The 26,344-nt window shown below is 39.9% G+C and overlaps 2 protein-coding genes and 1 long non-coding RNA gene across 6 annotated transcripts; 1 reads left to right on the top strand and 2 right to left on the bottom strand.

Moving 5' to 3' along the window:
• Nucleotides 1–87: 87 nt before the first annotated feature.
• LOC102217172 (sodium-dependent neutral amino acid transporter B(0)AT2-like) lies at nucleotides 88–10,590 on the bottom strand. Of its 2 annotated transcripts, none has more exons than XM_023341483.1 (12): nucleotides 10,505–10,590; nucleotides 7,717–7,927; nucleotides 5,740–5,897; nucleotides 4,564–4,684; nucleotides 4,314–4,489; nucleotides 3,398–3,508; nucleotides 3,086–3,327; nucleotides 2,435–2,612; nucleotides 2,165–2,366; nucleotides 1,855–2,014; nucleotides 1,626–1,788; nucleotides 88–1,206 (listed from the first exon to the last, which is right to left on the bottom strand). In XM_023341483.1, exons 2-12 carry the CDS (start codon nucleotides 7,925–7,927, stop codon nucleotides 937–939), a joined length of 1,992 nt encoding a protein of 663 aa, XP_023197251.1. In that variant the 5' UTR covers nucleotides 10,505–10,590; the 3' UTR covers nucleotides 88–936. The 2 variants fall into 2 exon arrangements, with proteins under 2 accessions (XP_023197251.1, XP_005803330.2); XM_005803273.2 differs by lacking the exon at nucleotides 10,505–10,590 and adding an exon at nucleotides 9,551–9,791.
• Nucleotides 8,808–26,302, top strand: LOC102216925 (epidermal growth factor receptor kinase substrate 8-like protein 1). 3 transcript variants are annotated; one of them, XM_023341481.1, is made up of 20 exons: nucleotides 8,808–9,114; nucleotides 13,155–13,254; nucleotides 13,753–13,790; nucleotides 14,435–14,593; nucleotides 16,129–16,278; nucleotides 16,368–16,447; nucleotides 18,803–18,915; nucleotides 19,003–19,055; nucleotides 19,822–19,951; nucleotides 20,030–20,118; nucleotides 20,198–20,272; nucleotides 21,224–21,372; nucleotides 22,098–22,242; nucleotides 23,204–23,262; nucleotides 23,337–23,439; nucleotides 23,854–23,982; nucleotides 24,122–24,272; nucleotides 24,959–25,124; nucleotides 25,217–25,349; nucleotides 26,076–26,302. In XM_023341481.1, the coding sequence occupies exons 1-20, from the start codon at nucleotides 9,070–9,072 to the stop codon at nucleotides 26,160–26,162; spliced, it is 2,154 nt and encodes a 717-aa protein (XP_023197249.1). In that variant the 5' UTR covers nucleotides 8,808–9,069; the 3' UTR covers nucleotides 26,163–26,302. The 3 variants fall into 3 exon arrangements, with proteins under 3 accessions (XP_023197249.1, XP_023197248.1, XP_023197250.1); XM_023341480.1 differs by having other exon boundaries at nucleotides 8,809–9,114; nucleotides 18,800–18,915; XM_023341482.1 differs by lacking the exon at nucleotides 8,808–9,114 and having other exon boundaries at nucleotides 13,126–13,254; nucleotides 18,800–18,915.
• LOC111609943 lies at nucleotides 19,000–21,261 on the bottom strand. Its single transcript, XR_002753413.1, has 4 exons — nucleotides 21,172–21,261; nucleotides 20,142–20,278; nucleotides 19,817–19,899; nucleotides 19,000–19,086 (listed from the first exon to the last, which is right to left on the bottom strand). It is a non-coding gene; the product is annotated as an uncharacterized LOC111609943 (long non-coding RNA).
• Nucleotides 26,303–26,344: the final 42 nt, after the last annotated feature.

Genomic DNA, 26,344 nt, shown 5'->3' with positions numbered 1-26,344 from the left:
CGGCCCCGACGACCTTTACCGCATGTCTTCCCCCTCGCCTCGCCCTCCTTCCTGTCTGCCTACTGTACAAAATAAAATACGAGCCGCTAGCGCCGCGAAAACTCTTCAGAGAAAAAAAAGTAAAAAAAAAAGTTAAAAAAAAAAAGTTGTAATATTACATTATAGTCATATTACCAAAGTTTTAATGATATGCAAAAAGATATTACCATAATAAAGTTGCAATAATAAAAAACGAGAATAAAGTTATACGAAAAAAGTTATAATATTGCGTGAAAAATGTAACGATTGGAGAAAACGTTGCAATGATGCGATAATAACGGAATAAATCTGTAAGAGGACAAGAATAAAGTAACGTTACGATAACGCCAAAAGTTAAAATGAGGAATTTCTATCATCATCAAAACGCATCACGATATAATCGTTTCATATCAGCCGATATTGATACACCGATTTTTAAAAAAATGTCTGAAGCAGAGCCAAGCTGATGGGGTGTCACTTCCTGTTTCATCCAGTTCTCCCTCCAGTTTGTTTTTAAATTTTTTACCAGTTGTGAGGCAAAGAGGGGAAACTTGAAACTGCTGCTCCGTTACCCGGCAGGTCGTTGCTAGGCAACCGAAAAGCCAGAGAGTTGGTTTATCCCACCAACCTGCATGATGAATATTCAGCCAGATGTGTTCATCTGTTGGAACTGATCATGTTTATCATGTTTATGTTATTGATTTATTGTTCAGCCTTAATTAAACTGATGTGGGGAAAAAAAGCGTAAAAAAATATTTTGTGTCAAAATCTACAGAAAATCTGAACTTCAGCAAAGAATTCCTGTCAGAACCAGTTTTCTCGTAATTTTACGACTTTTCTTCTGGTAATAATATTATTTTATTATCGTAATTAAAAATAATCTCTTAGTCCGGCTCTAATCCTGCGTCGTGTTTTTCTCTAGGACTCAGACGGTATGAAGCCGTTCCGGTGGTCCGGGTCGGTCCGGTCCGGGTCGGTCCAGTCTGCGTCGGTCATGTCCGTCATGGGCGTCTCGTCAGAGTTAACGATGCGGTACAGCCCCGTCTCCGTGTCTCTGCTGCTCGGCCGCCTGCGGTCCTGCAGAACCGAGTAGATGAACCCGACCGGGACCGGCAGCATGGCGAAGATGATCAGCAGAGCCAGAACCGCCAGAGCCCAGCCGGGATACGGCAGCCGGACCTCCGATGCCTGGAAAACAAAACATCCAGAGTTTTGTTTTCACTCAGTCGGAAAAACGCTTCATTAGAATCATAAAGTTTTTAGTTTTTCCTCCTTTGCAACAACAAACTTCAACATTTCAGCTTCAATAAACGTTGTTTATGTTTACTAATAAAATCTGAAAAGTGCGTTTTGCATTTGTATTCAGCCCCTCAGATTATAACTTTGACTTTGTTGTTTCACAAATGGAAATAAATAAATAAAGAAAGAAAGAAATAAAGAAAGAAAGAAACAAAGAAAGAAAGCAGGAAGTAAACTGGAGCTAAAGGAAGAATTTAAAAAAGGAAGAAAGGAAATAAAAGCCTGTAATAATTTCACAATTACAGGCTTTTATTTTCTTGGTTGTCTTCTAATGGACCCTCTGAAGGCGGTTCTGACCCGCTGCGTACCGTTTCCTGGTTCCAGCTCATGTACGTCGGCGTCTCCATCAACATGCGGACGGTGGTGGCGCCCAGCAGCCCCAGCATGGCCAGCAGACACACGTACTTCCACAGGTACTTGTACAGAACCGACGGCCTCCAGCCCAGCATGGCCTCCATGTCGTCCAGGAACCTGGAGGGAGACCAGGGTCAGCGCCGGGTCGGCGATGGGCGGCGTGGCGATGGGCGGCGGCCTCACCTGTCGGCGCCGTAGAGCCACGACACGCTGAAGGTCTCGAACACGACGACGATGATGAGCGGCAGCGTGGCGGAGTAATCGTCAAACATGGTCACAAAGTAGTTCCCGCAGCGCTGCGTGAAGAGCAGGCCGATCAGGAAACCGGCCGCACAGCTGGCCACTGGAACCAAGATGGACGACCGTCAGGGAGCAGAGGTCAAAAGGTCAACCGGTCAGGATGACGCTGAACTCAGAGGTACAGAAACTTCCCACAGGAAACATTTAAACACTGGATGAACTGGAGAATCACCAGTGTGAACTGGTGGTTTACCAGTGAGCTTGGTCTTGTTCCGGGCCAGCGAGGCGAAGCGGTCCCGGAGCGGCGCCAGGATTCCCTCCATGGTTCCGAACATGGTGCTGAGTCCGAGGTTGAGCAGCATGAGGAAGAAGAGCGCCGACCAGAAGGGGCTGCCGGGCAGCTGCGTCATGGCCTCCGTGAAGGCGATGAAGGCCAGACCCGTCCCCTCCACGCCCTGCAACCAAACGCAGCCGCCGTCAGCGCCGTCCAGAGGTCAAAGGTCAGCCTGAAAACACGCCTCACCGTCTGCATCTCCTTCTCCAGGTCGCAGTCGGTTAAATTAGCCAGAGTCTCTCCATGTTGGTTGAACCAGGAGCTGTAGGCCTGCCAGCCCACTGAGTCCGGGGCGGAAAGGTTAAAGGGGGGCGGGTTAAAGGTCAGCAGGCCGGCATGATGCTGCCACAGCAGCTGCTGCAGGTTCCTGCAGGAAACAAACGAGTCAGAGAGAAAAACCTGATGACGTTACCAGAAAATATGAAACAGAATTAAATAAAGAATCTATGGAGGATATTTCTACAAAATGAAGGAAATGAGACAAAAAGAAAAGTTTAAAAAATAAAAAATAAATACAAACATGAAAATAAAAAAGAAACAAAGAACAAAAATAATAAACAAATCAAATGGAGAGAGTATGGAGGAGAGAAATAAAGAGAAAACAGAAAATAAAAATAAAATAAAAAATGCAAATAAAGAGAAAATGAAAGGAAAATGAATAAAAAGAAAAAAATGGAAACAAAAAGAAGTAAATAAAGTATAAAAAATTAAAAATGCAAAAATATCAACAGAAAAAAAAACTTTAGAATCAAGAAAATAAAAAAGGACAAAACAAAGAAAGAAAAATGAGGAAACTAAAATGGACGACCCGCCCAGCCTCCCTCTGCCCTCTGACCCCACCTCTTCACGCAGGTCACGACCCTTTCCTTGGCGCGGAAGCCGAGCACGGCGAACACCACCAGCGTGGCGAGCAGCGAGGTCAGGAAGTTGATGAAGGAGACGGTGAAGGCGTCGCGGTGGCAGTTGTTGTTCTTGGGGTTGTAGGAGGAGTAGGCGATGATGGAGCCGAAGCCCAGGCCCAGAGCGAAGAACACCTGCGTGGCCGCCTGGCGCCACACCTGGATGTCCGCCCAGATCGACAGCTGCGAGCACACGGCGACAGGTCAAAGGTCGGCCCGGGGAAACCTCGGGTCGGGCCGGGCCGGGCGTTACCTTGGGGTAGAACATGTGGGCGATTCCCTCTGCGGCGCCGTCCAGCATGAGGCCGCGGATCAGGAAGCAGACCAGAACCACGTAGGGGAAGATGGAGGAGAAATACATGACCTGGAACCGAACAGACGATCAATCTGATCGATTATTGGAAAACCTTCCAGGTGTCGATACGAGCAGCTGACGAGGCAAACGGCCTCAGCTGCTGCCATTAGCTTAGCATTAGCTCCTGCTAACTGGGTTTAGCATTTACCATTATGATCCTTTATTCATCCCATATTTAGTTCAACTTAAGCCTAAAAACATGTCATGATTTTTATTGACGTCATATTGGTCGACATCAATAATTATTGATTAGGTTTTTGTTTTAATTATCTGAAATATTTCCAAAATCCTGGTTTCAAGCTAAAGTTTCAAACTTTTCCAGTTCCACATTTTGGAGATAAAAATGGTACAAATAAACTAAAAGTTAATTTCAATTCATTATTTCATAATTTAATAACGGTACTCTGTGCAGGAAAAGGTAAAAATATGACAAAATGTTTTTAAATCTCTTTCATCTCACTGATATTTACAAAAATATCTTTAGATTAATGTTTTCACTAAGTTTTCTGGCAGTTAGAGAATAGAAATAATTTTGGTGATTCTGAGTTAAAACAAGAAAAGTTTAGTCTGATTTAACAAAATAAAGTGTTTCTAAACATCTAGTTCCAGCTGAATGCAGGTTTTAAAATCTAACTTTTTAACCAAACGTTAGATTCTACTTAGTTTGAATATTAAAAACTTTCAAGGACTTGATGAAGAAATCAAGCACTTTCCAAACCTTGAAAACACCAAATTAAAATGTAAGCAATTTCCAAACAGAACAACTGAAGCAGAATCATTTCAGTCAGTTTTACGGTAAAAGCTGATGAATGACCTTGACAGAGGACTTGATGCCCTTGAACATCCCCAGGCAGACGACGGTCCAGGCGGCCAGCAGGCAGCCCACGATGTACGGGTTGAAGGACCCCACCTGGTCGATGGAGTCGGTGATGTTCAGCGCTCTGCGGTACCAGAAGAACGACGTCGGGGAACTCGCCTCGCATTCCTTCTCTGGACCCAAAACAAACGTCTCACTTTCAGAAAACAAGCCGCTCCACGTGACCTTCGACGCCGCGTGTTTTTACCCGTTACGTTTCCGTGTTTGGGGCACTGTTGCCAGGGCAACGGGTACTGGAAGGAGTTGCCGAGGTAGAAAAGGCTCCAGGCGAGGATGACGTTGTAGTAAAGAGCCACGAAGAAACAGACCTGCAAAAAAAAAAAAAAAACCTGTAGAGAATCTAATTCCTCAATAATCCACTCCAAATGCTCAGGAATCAGTTTGTTTTATAGTTTGTAACATTTTCATTTCAATGATTTTTGAATTATTTTTAAGCAAAAGCAAAGCAGCTATGCTAACATGATGCTGGTCACTTAAGTTACTGAATTTTATGCACAAAACTTTTTTTGTTTAACTGCAAACTTGTGGATTTTGGTTTATTGATGAACCTTAAATGTGTTTAAATAAATGTTTTTTGTTCTTTTCCTCCCGTCAGTCATCCGGAGAGCTTGAATAGAAAAACTGTTTGCAGAATTAAAGCTCTGAATCAAATCTCTAGATACTCAAAGATTCACATCTCTAACATTTATTTAGTTAATTGGATAAAAACTATTAAAACATTTAGCAGATTTTAACCACATCAGCTCATGTTTTACAGTATTACTGGTTTTAAGGGAAAAGCTGATGAATGACGTATATTATGTGCAATATAATTAATTATATTGCTCCAATTAAATTCCTCTTTTTCTTGCCTAAAGGTCAACAGAAGCATCTTTAGTGAATTCTTGATCATCAAAAATCATAAATCTGCAGCTAAAAATCCTTCCAGCGTTTGAAAAACAATTATTCTCCTGCAGGGCTGAACTCCTGATGATTTTATTGATTAACTGATTAATAATTGGATGCAAAAGGTGCTTATTGTATTTTTTTAGGGAATATGTAAAAAATCTATAAATTTATATATTTTTGTACAGTTTTGGCTCCATAACTGATTTCAGAATCTTTTAAGCAAATTGCCTTTTTTGAGTCTCTAGTTAACGATTAATTACTAAATTAGTTGACTATTATTTCAATGATCGATTAAATGCAATTAATCGTTTCAGCTTTCGTTCTGAACGCTGGTAGAAAATTAAATATCTGGATGGATTTCCAGATAAATTCCAAGAGATGTTCTCTTGCTGTTTTTCTGCTCGTATTTCATCAGAATAATAAACATTTCATCCACAGATGCTTCTCGCTGCGTTTTAGACGTCCAGTTTCCTACCACGCAGCTGGAGTAACCGATTCCCGCCAGCCTGGGAGAGATGTACTTCCAGACCCCGATGCTTCCCTGCCGGATGTCCTGGCCGGCCGCCAGCTCCAGGAAGAACAACGGGATTCCCACGACCAGCATCAGCAGCACGTAGAGCAGCAGGAAGGCTCCTGCAGAGAGGCGGCCGAAAGCAGAGGGACGACTTCACTCCAGAGATGGCCGAAAATATTAACATCTGGTCACATTCAGAGAAACTCGATTTCAAGGTTTGGAAATGTTGGCATTTTTATGGAAACATCAATGCTAGGGAGGGCTGTTAGCAATGCTAGCTGTGCTAACCGCTAACATAAGATGCTAAAGTCGTTTTAAAGTCTTGACTCCACAATATGTTTGTTTTGCATGATTATAAAAGCCTGATTTAGAGGAGAAGTTGTAAACGTTATTACAGAATAACGTTTCTGTAAAATGGCTTTTCCACCAGAACCCATCCTGGGACGACTGCAGTTTGGTTTGAATATTAATGAATTACTCAGAAGTAGTGAAGACGTTCAGTACCAAATATGTGCAGACGATGTCGTCATGACGACATGGAGCCGTAAAGACTGCAGAGCTTATGATCAGGCTTCAGACTGGAGTCTAACGGAAAAGTTACAAACGTTTTTGTCCTGGAATTGGACCAAAACCGTCTTCAAGCATTTCGAATTGATAACAAAATACATTTTTTATGATATCTGGGGTTTGTTCTGGATTCCCAACTTCATTTTAAAGCTCAGGAAAATTTGTAAATCTATGAAAATGAATGTAAACGACTTTCCTCTAATCAGATCCTGTTAGTCTGAACATGCTGCTGAATTATGAACACATGCTTTAATGTTGTCACACCTTTATTATTGTGTAACTGCCTGAGGACAAACTGACCCGTCCGTTTCCAAACCTGCGCTGACTTCGTACTAACAAGTGTTTTAAGGCTATTTTTGTTTTTGTTTGTTGTGTGAATCATCTCAAAACTTGCATTAATAACTCTCTGTTTGAGTTATCCATGTTCAGGTAATTGTGTCTTATTTCTTTTTAGACAAATAAAATTCATTTAGGCTTAGTTAAGTTATGTTCTACTTTTTAGCGTCCCGTGTTTCACCCAGATGATTATTTGTGTTGCGCAACGCTCTCACTTCTACCAACTAACTTGATTTCAAGGTTTGGAAATGTTGGCATTTTTATGGAAACATCATAGCTAACTAGCGTTAGCAACGCTAACGTTCTGGTAACACTAATTAGCAACGCTCTCACTTCTACCAAGTTTCTGTTGACAAATGCTAACAGCAGTTAGCAGAGAAACAGAAAGAAAAGAAGGAAAAAGACAAAAAGTTTCAAAAGTGTTGAATTGCTTTAAGTTAAATAGAAAAGATAACGTCTCAGAGCTTTAGAGCAAAACAAAGCTGTGTTTCACAACAAAACGTCATGAACGCCTCAGCAGGAAACATGATTCATTTTGCAGTCTGTACCGGCCTCCGACATGCTTCCCATGTCATCAGTGAAATAATCTGCCAGCGGAAACAGTACATTTTAAAATCAATATTAAGGAATTATTCACCTGAACGAGCCTCTAGAGTTGAGGAAAAGTTACTTGCAGGTTAGTTTTGTTTTATTTCACATGTACTAAGATATTTGCAGAAGAAACTAAACCAAAATAACTTGGTAAGATGTTGAGTTTTTGCAGTGCAGCACCTTTTTTTGTTCTGTTTTACAGTTCTAAATAAGTTTCTTTGTAATAGCAGTTTTACAGATGAACTCTGTTGAAATCTTGTTAGTTTTAGATGTTTCTTTGTATTATTGGTTTTAAATGTTAAACTGGTGGACCCACCAGTAGGGAGGACAACAGTTTCTTTTAGCTGCAACATTGTTTCAGAATTTGTTTCAGCTGAAATAATCTGAAATAAAATAAACATTCAGTCTGACCCAGAGCTGGTTCTGACTCTTCCTCCAGCTCACCTCCTCCGTTCTGGTGGCACAGATACGGAAACCTCCAGACGTTTCCCAGGCCGACGCTGAATCCCACCTGCGCTAAAAAATATTCCACCTTGCTGTTCCATCCGGCCCGGGACGGAGGCTCGGAGGCGGCCGGCGGCCCGCCGGCGGCGCCGCCGTCCGGGACCGGCGCTCCCGTCTTATCGCCGTCGTCTGGCAGAGGCTGCTTCTCCATCTGGGAACAGAGCGGATGATAAAAGCAGCAAACGTCACGACGCCTGCTCAGCAGATGTTAGCAAACGCCCGGCCTTCAGACGAGAATCTGATGAAGATTTAACCGCTGCTGGTTTTGCCTCATCGGTTTGAAGAACTAACCAGAGATCGAGGACTTTATTACCAAATGGATCAGAAAACCTTAACCACTGGGAGGAGGAGTTACGCTAAACCAACAGACGCAGAACAGAGAAATAATATTAAATCTATGGCTCTGGGATGCAACTCTAGAAAAACAGACTTTAATCACCGTTGCTTGGCACTGAAACAAAGCTGTTATGTTTGCACTGGCTGGATGCTTCTTACAGAAATAAACTCTTATTAATGCGCTTCTGTCCAGGTACTTAAATACGACGCCATATTAGGGTCGGTGTAGATATATATCGTTTTTAAAAGTAGTGAAACACTTCAAAATTTTCTGAAATTCCAAGTTTTTTCTGGCAAATCTTTGACTTTTCAAACTTAGAGATTTCCACGTTTTCTTTTATTTGTTGTTGTTCAAAACAATTTCTGAGATTAATCTGAAAATTTGAGAGGGTGGGAGTGGGAGTGGGGGGGGGGCTTAAGCATTTTAAATGCCCAAATGTTTTCAGGGTTTTTTCTACAATATTTCTGAGATTCATTTCAAAATTGTAGGTTTCTTTCTAGCAATGTTTATTTTTCAGCTTGATAAATTTCTAAGCTTTTTTTTAAAATAATCCTCAGATTAAGAAAATCAGATTTTCAAATTTTCAACTTTTCAAACTCAAAGTTTTTGTCTAGAAAATTTCTGCAATTAATCAAGAATTCTACAGAAATTAACTTTTTTATTAACATATCTATGAAAGTCGGTTTTCAGAAGTCAGAATTCTGGGCAGGCAAGTCGGAGGCAGCTCAATCTCAAAATCCAATATGAACATCCACAGAATCATTTTTTTAAATTATTTTTTCGGACTTTTAAGGGCTACCAACAGCTACTCTTGTTGCTCAGGGGTTAGCAACAGCGCCTTCTCCTACAGAAACACAAACAAGATGGAAAAAACCGTTTTTACTATCGGCCCAGTTTTACTTATCGAACACATGCCGATATGTTGTTGCCGATATATCTTGCATCGCTAATACTCAATGAGAACGAACAGAAACAGGACCAGGAAGTACAGGAATGTTGAGGTGAGTGTGAAACTGCAATGCTAACCAGTTAAGATAAGTCTATTTACCTGGGTCAGGATAATCCCAGATTAGGGGATTTACATTGTAAATGTAAATTCCTCGTGGTTCAGCTAGCTGAGACAGTAATAAAACACAGTAACCTGACTAGATAACTTGGTCACCATAACAACCCACGCGAACAGGAGCATCTCCAGCTTTCAACACTGAACACAAATCCACCTTATAAGCAGCAGCTAACACTGTTAGCAAACAGGTAGGGAACATGCGGAAAGATCAAAGAAACTAGCTGTTATCCTGTCGTTCGCGCACGTGCGGCTGCGAATCCAACCGCCGCGCTCACACAAAGCCCGCGCGCCAACGTGTGTCGTCACGGTTTGAAGCGACGCCACAAATGTTACAGTTTAAGTCTAAAAATATTAAAGAGACATAAGTTTACCCGCGTGTTCTTCCCACCCAGCAGGACGTGGGCTCCGGCTCCTGCCTGTCTTCCGCCTGATGCAACGAACGAACCAGCCGCGATGCGTTCACGGTCCCCTCGGAACGGATCGAGAGAGATCCGCTAACATGTTCATGTCTATGGCGACTAGCTTAAATACGTAAAACCCTGAGGCGTTTGCGTATTTAGAGGCATCCAGAAGCTACTACTCGATACCGAAGTCCCGGGTTCGATTCCCAACCCTGACACATTTGCTGAACTTCTTTCCTCCTTCTCATCTCCCCTCTAAATAGTATCAATAAAAAACAATTGTGCAAAAAATAAATAAATAAATAAATACATAAATAATAAAAACCAAAGAGAATTTTGCTACTTATCCAGTTTATGTTTATCTAACTCAGACCACCGGTCACAGACTGAACATAAATAAATTACAGTTTTCTGTCACTGAACGTCACATCGCGATGCGGATAACAAACGTTAATGAGCCGCAAATACTTTGAGAGATTAGGATTTAATTTTCCAACACGTGTCGGTGTTTCCAGGCTCAACGGCAGAATTATGCATCAGTTTCTAGAATAAAGAAAAACAGTGAGAATGTAAAACTGCTTTAAAGGAACATTTCAATAGTTTACCACTCATTTCATTTCAGTTTGCTGTGTCTTTAGTGGCTTTTCTCCTTATTTAGTGGTCATACTTTGTTAAAATAATAATAAAAACCAGAAGAAGCAATAACAACACACACACACACACACACACACACACACACACACACACACACACACACACACACACACACACACACACACACACACACACACACACACACACACACTGGATGCCACGTAAGCCGCCTGCTCTGGACGTAAATAAACAGAAAATAACTGAGTAACTTCCCCTTTAAAGAGGCGCAGCAAAGTCTCTTAATTAACCCAATAAATACTCATTAGTTACCTGTAGTCGCAGGTAAATCTTCTCCGAGGTTGATCAACTGTCCTCACACTACAGTCAACTCTTTAACCTTACGTGGCGACTCCGCCCAAACATTTCCCATTGGAGGAAACAGAGGCCGGTACAGAAAACTAATTTTAATACTTTACCTCCAGACTACTGAGCGTAATTTTAACAACAAAAACTTTCTGAATGAAACTTTCCCAGAGGATTCATCCTTATGAGACCCAAAGTTCTGGACTTTCATGGGAAATCATAATATAAAATTCATCTCCCTCATATTTAACGTTTTGTTTCGAAATAGAGTTCAAACGAGAGAAAAATCTCTAAATTCAACCCGAATGAAAACTGAAGTTCTTGACTCAAGGTGATTCCCCTCTAAAGCTTAGAGCGCCCTCCACTGGGCGCCGGTAAAATAGCAGTTTTTTAATATTTATTTTATGTAATAAACCAACATAAACATAAAGTCCTGCAGATTTACAAAGTAGAATAAAAAAAGTTGAATTTCGTCAAAACATTTTACCAATCAAAACCTGGAAAGTGTGGTGTGCCTTTGAATTCTGCCCCCTTTACTCTGATACCGCCAAACAAAACTGACTGCAGCTGATTAGTCAGAATATTTAATCTGATCTTAACTGTTGAAATGCTTGAATTTTAGCACATTTTATATTTTTTATCGATAATGTTGCTAAATTTGATTTTATAGTTTATAGACAAATTAAAAGGTATTTTTTAAAAACATGTTAAGATTTAAAGGGTTTACTTTTTAAAAGTGAAAACAATTCTGTTTGTCACCCTGATCACTTCCCCTTCCTGGCTAAACCTGGTGGTGGCAGCATCATGCTGAGGGGAAGCTTTTCTTTTTAACTCATGACTCAGATGGAGAATCCAAACAGCTCTTGCAGCTGACGCCCAAAGACTCACCATCTCTGTCCAGTCTGAGTCTGGAAACACAAAGTCATGCCACACTTTTCAGATTTTTATTGTAGAAATGTTGAAAGCCGTTTTTTTCTTCCAGTTCATGCGTGTCCGCTACACGATGTTGTTCTGTCGGAAAAAATCTGAGCTGAACTACGAAACGCTCTTCAGTCAGAGGCTTCTTCAAGTTTGCTGTAATACAGACTGCTACAGGAGCTCTTTCCTGCCAACAGTCATCACCAATTATTTAAATTAATATGAATTACAACATTTAACTTCCATTTAGGACCAATAAAGTTATTGTGAATTTGAATCGAATTCGATTAAAAAATCAAAACAAAAAATGAACAAAAGAGAAAATAATAGGAATGAACTTTTATGGCAAAACCTTAATGGCAATAATCAACAACTGAATATGGCAAGACTTTTCCAACAATAATAAACTCCCCAATAAACTGCAGCTACAAAATGTTTCTCCACTAAAATGAAGGGAAATGAAAGTCTTGTTTCTGTTTGTAATAATCCGTCATTCTTCATGTTTTCCTGAGTAAATATGATCAGAGTTATAAACGGCGTGACGCTGCTTGTTCAAGGTTGTGTTCAGTTAAATGTTTCACCTGATAAAAGATGATTCAGTTTCACAAAGAGACATAAAACACAAAACTGAAGCAGAACTTTAAACCAAATAAGTGTCATTATGTAACATTTTAAGACATAATAACCGTTTTTATGTTTACATTACAGTTTTTCACTTTGTGTCGGTTTGTTTGGAAACATTCATCCCTTCAAATACTTAAGATAATTTAAAAAACTGTAAAATAAAAATCAGTTCTCAAATGATTATTTCAAGTGACCAAAAATCAAAAACCAGAAAAAATAAATAAAAATAGATACATAAATTGGTAATTAGTTGGTTAAATAACATTTAAATCAATGTTTACAACAGAGCTGTTATGTGTTGTGTTTTGATTCAATACACAAGTCTGTGATTAAAACCCATCTAACATAATTTACATTTATCAACTTACAAAAACTGTTCAGTTATCATGACTGGCATCTGGTATTTAGATCAAAAATCAAACTTTTTTCTGAATTAATACAACAATAAAAAATAGATCACCTGTTTAAATTAGATTCATATTTTCATGTTCAAGTAAATGTTTGAAATAAAAAAAATCTCTTACAAACTTTCTCCCTTTTTAGCAAAACATAACAATTTCAGAGGCTTAAATCATATAGAAATATAAATGTATATAAAAACACACAGATATGAATAAATACATGTATAAGGCAAAGTTCACTGCAATAAAGTCGATCCTGAACGCGCCTGCGTCACTTTCTGTTGCCATGGTGACGGTTCACTGTCGCTTTAAGACGTGCAGTTTTCCACATTATTTAATAGTTACTAAGTTATATGACTTGTTTCGTAACACGTTATTATTTAATTATTATAAACATAGAAAATATTCACTTAAACTGTTGGGTTGAAAATCGGATCAAACTCAGAACCAAACCCGGTTCGGTCGATGTTTGGGTTTCCGTTCAGTAAAAACAACTGAACTTTCTTTGGCTGGTTATTTTATAGATTTTCTTTGATTTCTTATCATTTAAAGAGACTAATTTTCATGTATTTCAAATAAACAAAGCCCTGTTTATTAAAACGCTGTTATTTGCTCAGGATGTCGCTGCTCCCGGCTCAGGTGAGCGATCCAAAGTAAATATTTTCATCTCCAAGGTTCGGCTGTTGGGCGGGTTGGGACACACCTTGGCGCTGACGCGGAGGCGCCGGCGGACTCCGGCTCACAGCAAACCCGCAGGAAACGCAGCCGCTGCAGGTGAGTTGATTCATCACTTCAGTCCCGTTGATTCAGAGAAACTTGACTGTCAAATTATTACCGATTTAACAAGAACAGATAATAAAGAAGAGCTGGAAGAACTGACAAACTGGTTTATTCTGATCTTTCTAACCTGGAATGTCAAACTTTACTGACTGACTAAACTGGATTTACTGACATTTCCAGAGCATCTCTGAGCTCTGAAGGTAATTTAATTCCTCTGATGGAGTCAGAAAGTGTTAGAGGAACAGAGTGTTGGCTCTGTGTGAACAAACTGGAGCAGAAACAGGAGCAGAAACAGGAGCAGGTACAGGGTGAGATTGCTCGCTGGCCGGACTGGTTGGGCGGCTCACAGGCGGAGACGACTCGGCTGGCAGGCGGAAAACAATCAGAGGTTGATTTGAATGAAGCCGGCTGTCCAGAGATACAACATCAGGATTAGATAAAGCATCCAAATCTGTTCAAAGGTCTGAGATTTATTTTCTGTCTTTCCTCCAGCCAAGAAGATGACACGAGTCATGAAACATCTGGTAAACGTGAGTATCATCAGCGTAGAGCGTGATCCTCCATCCAGACCTGGGCACAAAAACTACTCACTAACAGTAGATCTACTTCAAGTAGAAGTATAAAGTAGCCAAGAAAATACTCAAGAGTAAAATAGTATTTGGTAAAAAAAACAAAAAAAACAAGAAAAAGTAACTGATCAAATTATCAATCATTTAATGTTTAAAAATGACATCATCTGACAGACTAAAATATAAAGTTAAGTGGAAATTTTGGTATTTTAAGGATGAAAAGGACAATAATTCATATAAGTAAGAAAAAAATAAAATTAGGCAAAAGAAAAAAAATTTCCAAATCAGTTTCTTTCAAAATAAAACTCATGAAACAGTAACAGAAACTGCAGGTGTGAGTCTGAGTCTGGTGGTTAAAACATGTTTGTTTTTCATTCAGAATCCAGAAATTTTACTCAAATAGGAGCAGAAATACTTCAAAATAAAATGACTCAGGTACAAATAAAAAGTACAGCGAGGTAAAAATACTTGTAAAAGTCCATTTTTCCAAAAGAAGTTACTCAAGTTAATGTAACTGAATAAATGTATTAAGTTGCTACTAAACTCTGCTGGAAGAAATGATGTGAAATGAACTTTGTGACTTGATGTGTTTTTTATTTCTGCAGCACCTGATGACGTTCTCGCTGCAGGACGGGACCGTCCAGGGCGTGGAGGAGGCGCAGGCCCGCCTCTCCTTCCTGGCCGACAACAACAAACTGTGGAGCCAGAAGATGCTGCTGGACATCGGGAGCAACTCGCTTCGTTTCCGAGACGCCAGCAGTCAGGTGAGGCACGAGCCGCGTTTCCGTTTCAAACCTGTGCAAATCTTTGTCGATATTCTGCTGACGTTGAAAAAACACAGTTTTAGGATTATGATGTTTCCACTAGAGGAGCAGCGTCGTGTTCTCCAGGCACATGGAGCCATTTTATAGCACAACTGTGTTTACAAGTTTCCTTCAGTTCATATAAAAATCCTATAAATATCAAATATGACTCAAAAGAAATTTAACTTCCTGATTTAACTCCTTGAAATTGGGCCTGTCTCTTTAAAAACTCCTCCTCTTTCTGAAGCTCCGCCTCCAGGAAGTCATTCCCAACATGCCTCCACTATTAACCCTTTAAGGGTAATAGGAGTTACTCTGAGCAGCAGCTCCTATAATGAGCTCAGCAGCTGTTAGCTAACTGCTGCTGGCTAGTCTGGAGGAGCTGAGAGGGGGAGGAGCTACGCCTCGAAGGCGGGGCTAGATCCACCCAGGCATTTTAACAGCTGAATGAAAACTCTGTCTGTGATTGGCTGGTTTTTTGCTTTATTTACATACAACATCAGTGTGTGAAACACACATGAAATTTTGCTAATTTTTCGGCTCTTTTGGTGTTCCATATGTGGGGAACAAGATCATCAGAGTGGATTTGTGTCAGACATGAATTCAGCAGCTGAGTGTGAGATTTAAACGTTAAACGCCACAAACTGTTTGTTTCCACATCAGTTTTATTGCCCAGAAATGAAGTTTTAAGCTGAACTGTGTGGGAGTTAAAACACCCAGCAGACGCTCAGGTGTGACGCCGAAGGTGAGAGCCGCGCTTTTTGCTGTTTTTCCTGCAGCTTTTTTAGGGATGCTGCTCATTGCTTGTCAAAGTTAGTAAACTCGGTGGTTCTTGTCTGATTTTAGCTGAATCTTTAATCAGAGTTTGTTTAAATGTTAGTGGCGAAAAGCCAACTTTTAGCAAAGTTCATAAATTCTATTATTTTTATTCCACCAGTTTAGATGTGTTTGGGACCATCGTCCTGCTGGAACATCCAGTTATATCCGAGTTTCGACCATCTGACTCAGATTTGTATGTTTGGCTTTCAGGCATAAATCCCTTCACTAACTGTGCAGCAAAGTGGTGGTGGCATCATGCTGAGGGATAGTTTTACAGAAAGTGTTATAGTTTGGAAAAAACTATACCACGATGTCAACATCAGATGCTTTATCATTCCTCAGTTACTCTATGTGTAACAAATTACACTAAATTTACAGTAAATAAGTTAACAAGTTTCATACCTTTTATTTCACCAACATCTGCTTTATTTTTGTAATTTTAATTTGCTCAATTTTATGGCCAATGGGAACAGCAGCAAGAGATTAATCTATTATTTGTGTACCACATATAAAAATATAGAGAGATACTTTTTCCCTGACTAAAAGCATTTAGTTTGCATTATTCGATGGTATGTTGTTGCTCTTGGGAGCCCCCTGGTGGCGTGGAGGATTTAGCAGCTGTTTAACTCGCATATGCAAAAGTTTCTGGACTCAAACTGAAGAGTTTTTTCTTGCAGGACGAACTGGAGCGTTACTCGTTCCAAGACATCTACCGCTGCGACACCATCGACACGGAGAAGCACTTCCCCTCGCTGCTGCTGCTGGTCTGCCAGCGCTCCGACCAGAAGAAGCCGGACATTCACTTCTTCAACTGCGAACCGATGCAGGTAGGAGCGGCGGCGGCGGCGGCGGCGGCGGCGGCGGCGGCCGGCCGGCTCTGCTCGGCTTCCCTCGCTGACGCTGGTCCTTCCCACAGGCAGAGCTGATCCGTGAAGACATTAAAGGCGTCGTTTCCGAAGTCTCCAGCAGCAGCAAGATGGCTCCCGACGCCGAAAGGTATGAAATATATGGAGGGAAAATCCTGGAAAACATCTAATCTGATGTCATAAAAACTCCTAAAGATCTAACGGTTTTGATTTCACCTCTACTGTCGACATGGAGATAAACTCTCTCAAATTAACGCAAAACTGCAAAAACACAAACTTTTACCAAGTATTTTGATCTAGTTTATACACTGAAAAAAGAGAATGGAGCTAAAAATACAAGTTAATTTGTTACATGTAATAAAAATAAGTTTGTCAAACTTAATTTATTTCCATTTCTTTAACATGACAATTTCACATACTTACTTAATTTGATTACTGGTAACAAATTAACTCAGTTTTTTAAGTTTAATCACCTGTTTGTTTTTTCAGTGTAGTATAAATATCAAAACCAGAAATGGGTTCAGAACTAAAAAAATAAAAACGTGTTTGGTATCAAATACTTTCTGATACAAGTTCTGATAAAATGATAAAACATCAATCAAGTTATGTTTAATAATTACATCATTAGACAAATTAAAAATAAACTTATGTGGAAATGTAGGTATTTTAAAGACCAAAATCTAAATAATTCATATAATAACATAATCACATAACAAAATAAAATACAGAACAATAATAAAACAATAATAATAAAACTAAATAACAAAATCAGTCAAAATAAAAAAAATTCCAAATAAATTTCTTTCAACTTGTTTGAATTTTTGAAAGACTAAAAACTAAATTAAAAGCAATGTTTCAGTTTGTTTTAAGTCAATAATTCCTTAATATTTATTTTTTTTAAATAATTAGTCCCACTGGCAGATTATTTCAATTATAATATGGAAAAATGTTTCGTTATAAGTGAAATATTCAACCAGATTTTTAATCAATATTACCTAAAACAAGCTAAAATAATAATGACAGAGCTGCGTAGTAACTAGTTACATTTACTTCAGTGAATTTTGGAACAAAATGTATTTTTATTACGCTGCACTTTCTACTCTTACTTGAGTTACATTTCTGGATTTTTCTCCCCCCAGAGACACACCTGCAGTTTGTTACTGATATTAATTATTGTCATTTTCATCCTTAAAATACTAAAATTTCCACTTAACTTTATATTTTGGTTTGTCTGATGATGTAATTTTATATATTAAATATTGATAATTTGATCAGTTACTCAGTAGTTGAGCGAACTTTTCACCAAATACTTTTTTACTCTTACTTGAGTATAGTTTCTGGGTTCTCTGTTTATAAGTGAGTTTTGTTTTATTTCTGTGTATATTGCTATTTACTTACTTAGACTGAAACAGGCTTAGTTTGAGTTCTTCTCAGTCGGTTTTGATGTCATTTTGCGGCTGCGGGGCTGAAAAGGCCGGCAGGGCGGCAGAAACGCAGCAGGACAGATTAAACAGCTGAGACCCGTTTTACCGGTTTCTGCATAACTTAAGAAGGTGTGACAGGGAGAGCGAAGCCGTTCACACACACAGTTTGCTGACAGGATCTGCTGCTCTCTCTGGTTTCTCTTTCACCGACGCTCCAAGGGCAAACCGAACCGAACACGGTAAGACGGACAGAAACACACATTTCTATCACATTCACCCAGAAAAAGAGGGAATTATTAGGTAGGATTTTTAAACTGTGAGATTTAAGTTAACTTCAAGCTTTGTTTATGTATTTTATTTTGTTTCTTTTTTAGCAGTAATTCTGCTTACAAGGTTAAAGGGTTTGCATTTAAATCAGGGAGTTCAAACTTTTTAGGCCAAATAAGTTGAAATAAAATTTTAAGAACTTTTTTATTTTGACCAGCTAGTTAAACAATAAACTAAACACTAAATCCACAATATGTGGATTTCTGTAAATGTGTAAATCATAAATTTAAAACAAAAAAACAACAAAAAAGAAGTAAACCATATCCTACATTTTAAATTTTCTTCTGAACTTGTTTTTATCTTTTTAGCAACAAGTACAGAATATTGTGTAACTCAGTCTGGCTTAATTCTGATGAGTTTCTTAAACTAAAACGCTCAGGTCGGCATTTTTCTTTTTACCATTACAATAAATTAAATGGAAAGCAGAAACCTGGATGAATACTTTGCTTTACTTTACCTGATATCAGTGAAAACTTCACCACAACATTGTTTGACATCTGCATCAGCTGCATGATATGTGATGAAGGACCGCCAGGAATCATTCCGAGGGCCGTAAATGGCCCCCGACCCGCACTTTGGACACCCCTGATGTAAATATCAGGAGAGGAGAATTTGTGTTGCATGTTTTTGACTTCGTATTTGACTCTTCAGTCCTTGCCGAAGGGCGTTTACACAACAAACAGCAGCTTTGACCTGAAGCCGAGGATTTAAAAGTCGCCTCTCGTCTCCAGCAGGATTCCTAAGAGCGAAGGGAAGATGTTCGAGTCGTACGACATCCCCAACCCGCCGTTCCCGTACGCGCCCAACGCGCCGCCGGTCAACCCGCCGCCCTACCCTGGACTGAGAGGTAAGGAACAAAACGGCGGCGTCAGTCTGTGGGTCAGCAGTGAATCTAAACCCGATTAAAAGGATCATAACTGAACCGATTCCACAGAAAACGGACCAAACGGGCCGGACGTCTCCTTCCTGCGAGCCGAGAGAGAAGTGGTACGCTCCCGTTTCATTCCTCACTTCTACACTGCAAAAACACAAAAACAAGGATTTACTAGTTTCTCAAGCAAATATGGTTTTATACTTAAAATTAGACGAAACAAACTTATAGTAACTTTTCAACAAGATAGAGGAGCTTGTTAAAGTCAATAATTCCTTAATATTTAAAAAAGTTTTAGTTCCACTTATAACAAAACATTTTTTCCAATAATCTGCCAGTGGAGCTAAAACCTTTTCATCAATATTAAGGAATTATTGACTTGAAATACAAAAAAATTGTAAATAAATTCCACCAACAGTCAAAGATGAATAAAATCATGTTATAAAGTTTCATTTTGATCAAAAATGTCTGTGTAAATGTTACAGTTCAAAACAAAATGTTTAGTTTACATGCTAAATATTTAGCTTGTAAACTAAATATTTAGTTAGGGAGCTAAAAAGTTAGTTTGCAAACAAAACATTTAACTCAAAACTAAATATTTTAGCAAGCAACATATTTAGATCCAAACTAAATATTTAGCTTAGAAAGTATTAGCTATACTAATAACAAGACATTTTCCTATGAGAGTAATAATCTTCCATTGGGACTTTTAGTTTTTCATAAATATTAAGGACTTATTTACCTAAAACAAACTGTTCTGTAAGTTCGTTTTGTCTTATTTGCAATAAACTTGACCAAAACTACTTGGTAAGACTTTGTGTTTTTGCAGTGCAGCGTTTGTTCCCAAACACAGTAAATACAGTTGTGCCTCCCGTACCTCAGGCGATCCTGAACCACTGCTTCGACGACATCGAGTCGTTCATGGGGAAGCTGCAGCAGACGGCCGACGCCTCAAACCTCCTGACCCAGAGGAAGAAGAAGAAGAAGAAAAGCAAGAAGCAGACTGCTGAAGGTAAATGCCGCCTGATGCTTTTCAAAGTAAAAGCTTCCCCTCAGAGTGGGAATGACTGGCGTGTTCACTGGCTTCCAGACGATCTGCTGGTGGAAAAAGCCCGGCCGCCGTCAGAGGACGAGTTCATCGACATCTTCCAGAAGTTTAAATACAGTCTCTGCCTGCTGGTTCGTGTTTTTACTGGACTCACCGTTTATCGGCTGCCGAGCCTCCAGGTGTAACGACCAGCTGTGGTTTTCCCTCCAGGCTCGGCTGAAATCCACCATCGCCAGTCCATCGTCCGAGGAGCTGGTGCACCACATCTTCAAACCTCTGGATATGGTAGGTCTGGAACACAAAGACAGGAAACAGGAAGACAGGAAACACATGAAGACAGGAAACAGGAAACAGGGAGACAGGAAACACATGAGACAGGAAACAGGAAGACAGGAAACACATGAAGACAGGAAACAGGAAGACATTAGAGAGAAAACCTTTGGAGAAAGGATGGAAGAAAAGAAAGAAAATCTGATGATGTCATCATCCTTCATTTTTTCCATCATTTTCCGTATTTTTCTTGTTTCCAAAGAAACATGGAGACAAAAATGTTTTTAAAGGAAATCTGAAAGATTAAATCAACAAAATATAGAAACATTTCTGCTCAATTCTCAGAATGTAAAACTACTGAAGATGATCATTTAAATAATGTTTATTTAAATGAAATATTATTAAAATAATATATTGTTTAAAGGTTTATTTAAATAAGAAGCTGGACTAAAAGACATGCGGCACAAAACAGCTAAATATGATCAATAGAAAATGTCCTGGACATGTTTAGAGTTTATCAAGCCCAGACGACTGGAAAGTTCTCCAGGTGGTTCTTTAAGGAACCACAGAAGAAGAGCAGCTGGTTTCAGCTGCAGGTGGAAAAACACCTGGAAACATGTTTCATCTCTAAATACTCTAATCCAGCAGCTTTACTGGGAACCAGCAGCTTTACTGGGAACCAGCAGCTTTACTGGGAACCAGCAGCTTTTCTGTTTACAGTTCCCAGAGGAAGCAGCCGGGTTCTGATCAGGTTCCTGAACCGATCCGGTACCGGTTGGAAGCTCAGATTAGCAGGTTTTACTCCGCAGAAATAATCTAGACCGGCTGAGTTTTTCTACTTCCTGTTTTCAGCCAGAGTCTGCCTCTGATTGGCTGATGTTTAATTCGCCTCTAATTGGCTGTTGGATGCTTACTTAACAGTTTAGCTGGTCCTGGTTGGTTCTTGCTGACTGTTCTGGTCCTCAGATGGTGAAAACGACGGGCGGTCCGGCGTTCGGAGCGGCGGTGTCCAGCCCGGCCATGAGCAGCTCGGCTGTGTCGCTGCTGCAGGAGGCGCTGAACGAGGACGAGGCGGCGCTCTGGACGGCTCTGGGGCCCAACTGGACCCTCCACCGGTCAGTAGCAACGGATCAATCGATCCAGTCCCGCCTCAAGATCATTAATACTCTTAAGACAGAAAGCTTGAAACTAAATATTTGTTAGCAAGCTAAATATTTAGCTCCAGTTTAAATATTTAGCCACATATTTAGTTTGCTACCTAAAACTTTAGCAACAATCTAGCAACACTGGAGATAACTAGTTAGTTAATATTTAAGTATTTAAGATTTTAGTGTCTAAGCTAAATATTTAGTCAGTAAACTAAATATTTAGTCAGTAAACTAAATATTTAGCTACTCCAAGCTAAATAAATATTAATATTTACAATTAATATTATAAATATTTATACTTCTATAAACATTTAGAGTTAAATTATTATTTATTTAACTTTAAGTATTTAAAGTTAAATATGTCTATAAATATAATATTTTGTTTTCTTGCTATCTACATATTTATTTCAGCCAGTTAAATATTTTGCTTGCTAATGAAATATTTTGTTTCAAACTGTGGCATTTCTAAGTGAATAAATAAAATATGATATCATGTCTTCTTACAGGTTAAATAACCCAAATTATTGCTGTAAATGTATTTTTTTTAAACTTGCTGCTATTCCAGCTGTTTCTGTTTAATGTTCCTGAAACCAAAAGCAGAACCAGCAGGTTAATACTGAACCCAGCCTGGGTTTTGAACACACCTGAGCTCAGGTGACGACAGCAGTCAGTAACGCAGTGTTCCCTCCCAGCGCTCAGCTCAGAGGACCTGTCGCTCCGTACAACCCGGTGTTCCTGAGCGGCTGGAAGCCGGAAGCGGTGCGGGCGGACGGGCAGGTTTGGGAGGATCCGGTCGAGTCACAGCACAAACACGAGGCCCACCGAGTGAAACAGGAGGTACGGAACACCTGAGCCCGGCTCAGCTCACCTGGGTTCACCGAGGTCAGGAGACGGCGGCGGCATCTCGGCTGCACCTTGACGCTCCTCTGACCACCTGAACGGATCAGGCAGAACCGTCACCAGAACCATCGCTTCTGGACGATTAATCGTCCCAGAAGTTATCGCGATAAATTATAATATTGTTGTTTTGAGTAGTATAATGGTAGTAGCATAATAATGCAATAACTCACTCTCAAGCTAAATATGTTATTTTTTAAAGTAAATATTTAGCACCAAGCTAAATACGGTAGCTTATTAAATAGTTAGAAAGTTAAACATTTAACTGCAAATTAAATATTTAGTTAGTAAACTAAATAGTTTGTAAAATAGCAGTTAGTATGCTAAATATTTAGCACCAAGCTAACTATGTAGTTGCTTTTTTAAAGTATTTAGTTAGCAAGTTAAGTAGGTTGTTAAACAGCAGTTAAGTATCTAACTCCAAAATAAAGCTAAATATTTAGTGCTAATCTAGGTATTTTGTTATTTTTAATTTAGTATTTAGCGAACTAGCTATTTAAATTGAAGCTAAACATTTAGCTTCAGATTTAGCTTGAAGCTAAACATTTAACTAAAAGCTCTCGTTGGTACATTTTTCACTCTACAGAAATAATTTGAAGGTCAAAATGTTGCCGATTTCAGATGAAATCAAACAGCTGGACTTTATTTACTAATGACGTAATGACGTACTAATGACGTGACGTCTGAAGGTTATCAGTAGAACCAGATTTTATTTACGGTATCAAAGTAAATGAGGTGCTAAATATGAATGCAGAAAATGCTTCTTCACCTTTTCATTGGAGACAAAAATGAAGAAAATGTTTTATTTTACTTTGACTTTGTGTTTTGTAATTTCAAACCTATTGAAGCAAACTGGGATACATGGTTTTAACTCATGACATCATTTCCTGTTTACCTGCAGCAGCTGCAGCAGCAGGTGCAGCATCCAGCTCCTCCAGAAATCAGAATCTACAGCAAAGAGTAAGTAAGAGCTGTCCGGCGGCCCGCGGCTGCGTGGCTGCAGCGGAACCTCACGCTGCCTCTGCTGCTTCCAGGCCCGCAGCGCCGGCGGAGGCCGAGCGGCTCTACAGGTGCAGCTACGACTTCATCGCCAGGAACAACAGCGAGCTGTCGGTGCAGCACGGCGAGACTCTGGAGGTCAGCCTAGAAACACAAATAAAACGTTCATAAAATGTCATTAAATGTCAAACTTTTAATATAATCAAGGCATTTGCTTGATTAATGTGTGGATATTATATATAGAGAGAGAGCTAGCTAGCTAGCTAGCTGGTTCTGGTTCTGTAGCTAGCAGATTTTCGACTTATGAAACTCTGCAATATTCCAGAAAAATATTCTGAGATTAATCTAAAAAAATAATGTCTGAAAACTATAAATATATTTTTAAAATTAAACAATAGCTAAATAACTGGCTAGCTAGCTAGCTAGCTTATTAGCGTCTATCATCGTCGTTGGCTCACTTCAGTTGACAATGCATAGATTTCCCTTTTGTACACTTCTAATTTTTATGACGTGTTTTACCGGTTTTTCCTGATCACTTCCGTCTATAATCAGGTGCTCGAGTCATCGAAGCGCTGGTGGAAATGTCGTAATCGGTTCGGCCAGTCGGGCTTCGTTCCCTTCACCGTCCTGGAGCCGGTGGAGCACATAGAGAGTCCCAGCAGCAGCAGCAGGCCCCCCAGCGTGAGACACACACACACACACACACACACACACACACACACACACACACACACACACACACACACACACACACACACACACACACACACACACACACACCTGTCCCTTTGCAGCATTGTTTACCTCTCCGTCGCTGCAGCTTCCTCCGCCGGCTCCGCTCCTGAAGTCGGCCAGTCCGGTTCCGCCCAGCCCGCCCACCCTGCTGTCCACCCCGTCCCACTCACCGCAGCGGCGCCGCGGCTCGCCCACCTACAGCCAACACGGGCCGGTGGCAGACGAGACCGATAAAGGTGAGAATCTCTTTATTCCACCTGCTTTGATTCTGAAACATTCAATAAGTTTCCCTGGTTTTTACAGGATTTGGCCCAGAAACGATGTTAAGTAAATATTCAAAGTGTAAACTGGAATATAAAATATCTTGTTAGAACAGAGAAAAGAAAACATTTCTGCCAAAAAGGAGATAAACTTTGAGATTAATCTTAGACATTTTCGGGGGGAAAAAATAAAAAAGTAGAAACATTTTAATTTTTTATTTTTATGGAAAGATCGGAATGATTTTAAATCAGAAATTTCCTAATTTTTACTAGAAAATTTTCTACAAACTTTTCAACTTTTTCTTGTACATTTTTGACTTTTTGAACTCAGAAGTTTTTACATTTTTTGTTTCTCAAAACTTTCTCTAAAAATTGTCTCCTTTCTAGCAAATTTTCAACTTTTCAAACAAAAATATTTTGGTGTAAATTTCCTGTTTTTCTATCTACCAGGGTCCGAACACGCCAGCATAGATTTTCTATTTAAATGTGTTTTTTATATTGAAAAGGGAATAACAAGTAAAATTTTCCATTTTGTTAAATTATTTTCCCACTTGTCATAAAAACGTTTTCCTTTTTATTCTTCATCGCTGTTTTCTGTGATTTCTTGTGATGGGAAGTGATGCATTCAGGCTGGTTTATTGATTATCTGTGTGAACGTGAAGTGATGCTGGTGAATGACGAGCTGCTGCAGAGGCTGACCAACGGGAAGGCCAGCCTGAGCAAACCGCTGGTCATCCACCGGTCCGCAGAAACCGCCGTCCCGCTGGACTACCACTCTCCCCCGGAGGAGGTGGCCGAGTGGCTGCGGGGGAAGGGCTTCAGCGACCCGTGAGTGACCGCCGCCTGGTTCCCAGCCTGCTCAGGTGACCTGCGGGTCTCACCTGTGTGTGTGTGTGTGTGTGTGTGTGTGTGTGTGTCAGGACGGTCCACTGCCTCAGTGTGCTGACAGGAGCGCAGCTTTTCTCGCTGAATAAGGAGGAACTGCGCGCCGTGCTGCCGGATGAAGGAGTCCGGGTCTACAGCCAGCTCACTGTGCAGAAAGCCCTGCTGGAGGTAAAACCACATTTCATGATTCATTTATCTTCCCTTCATTAAACGAGGTTTTCTTCAACACCGACCTGTTCAGAAAACATTGAAGCATCAAACACGTCGGACTTTACAGAGGCACATAATAAAAACCTCGGTTTCTTCTCTAACCTCAATATTCCCATTTTAGAATAATGGGAATATCAGCACCGGACAGCATGATGGTCAATATGTAGCTAACTGAAAGCTTACAGTAGTTAGCAATCCGAATGTTTAGCCCACAATTTAAGTAATTTTAAGCCAAATGGTTTGGTTTGAAGCTAAATATTTAGCAAGCTAATTATTTAGCTCCAAGCTAAATGTTTGGCTCACAAATTAAAATATTTAAAGTTCAACATTTAGTTTTAATCTTCATTCATGGTGAAAATGTGACTTTTAAAAATGTTTTTCCATCTTTTTCTCAGGCTAAATAAAAAAATACTTTGCTGTTAATTTTTGACTAATTTTCTAAATGGCGCCTTATTGCTTGTCTGGAATAAGAAAGTTTCCAAATTCAGATTTTTAAAACTCATTTTCAAGTTTACTAACTTTTGTTTTTTGGAAAAAACAAAAATCTGTTTTTAGATTAAAAAAAAAAAAAAAATCTAAACCTTTAGGATTGTTGGCTGATGATTCTGAAGGTTTTCCGGGTTTTGAAGCTGGTACCACTAACCGGGTCCAAACCGCCTTTAACTTGGTTGTTTGTGTGAGCAGGACGCCAAGCGGGCCACAGAGCTGGAGGCCGTCATGGAGAAGCAGAAGCAGAAAGTGGATCTGAAGCTGGAGAGCAGCACGTTGTGAGCTGCAACGTCAAGACGCTCGGCTGGTTCTGATCCGACTCAGGCGGTTAAAGTGACTTTTATTCTGCTCATTTAAGGCATCCGGCGGTTTCTGTGGATGGAGACGTTTTCTCTGCTGTGCAAAATAAATATTTAAGCTCCTTCCTGTCTTGGTTTCACTCATTTAGCTGAAAATCCAAATGA

The sequence above is a fragment of the Xiphophorus maculatus genome, chromosome 10 (assembly GCF_002775205.1).
Source record: "Xiphophorus maculatus strain JP 163 A chromosome 10, X_maculatus-5.0-male, whole genome shotgun sequence".
Lineage (NCBI taxonomy): Eukaryota > Metazoa > Chordata > Actinopteri > Cyprinodontiformes > Poeciliidae > Xiphophorus > Xiphophorus maculatus.
The sequence above is the reverse complement of the archived record's forward strand: the minus strand, read 5'-3'. Positions and strand labels throughout refer to the sequence as shown.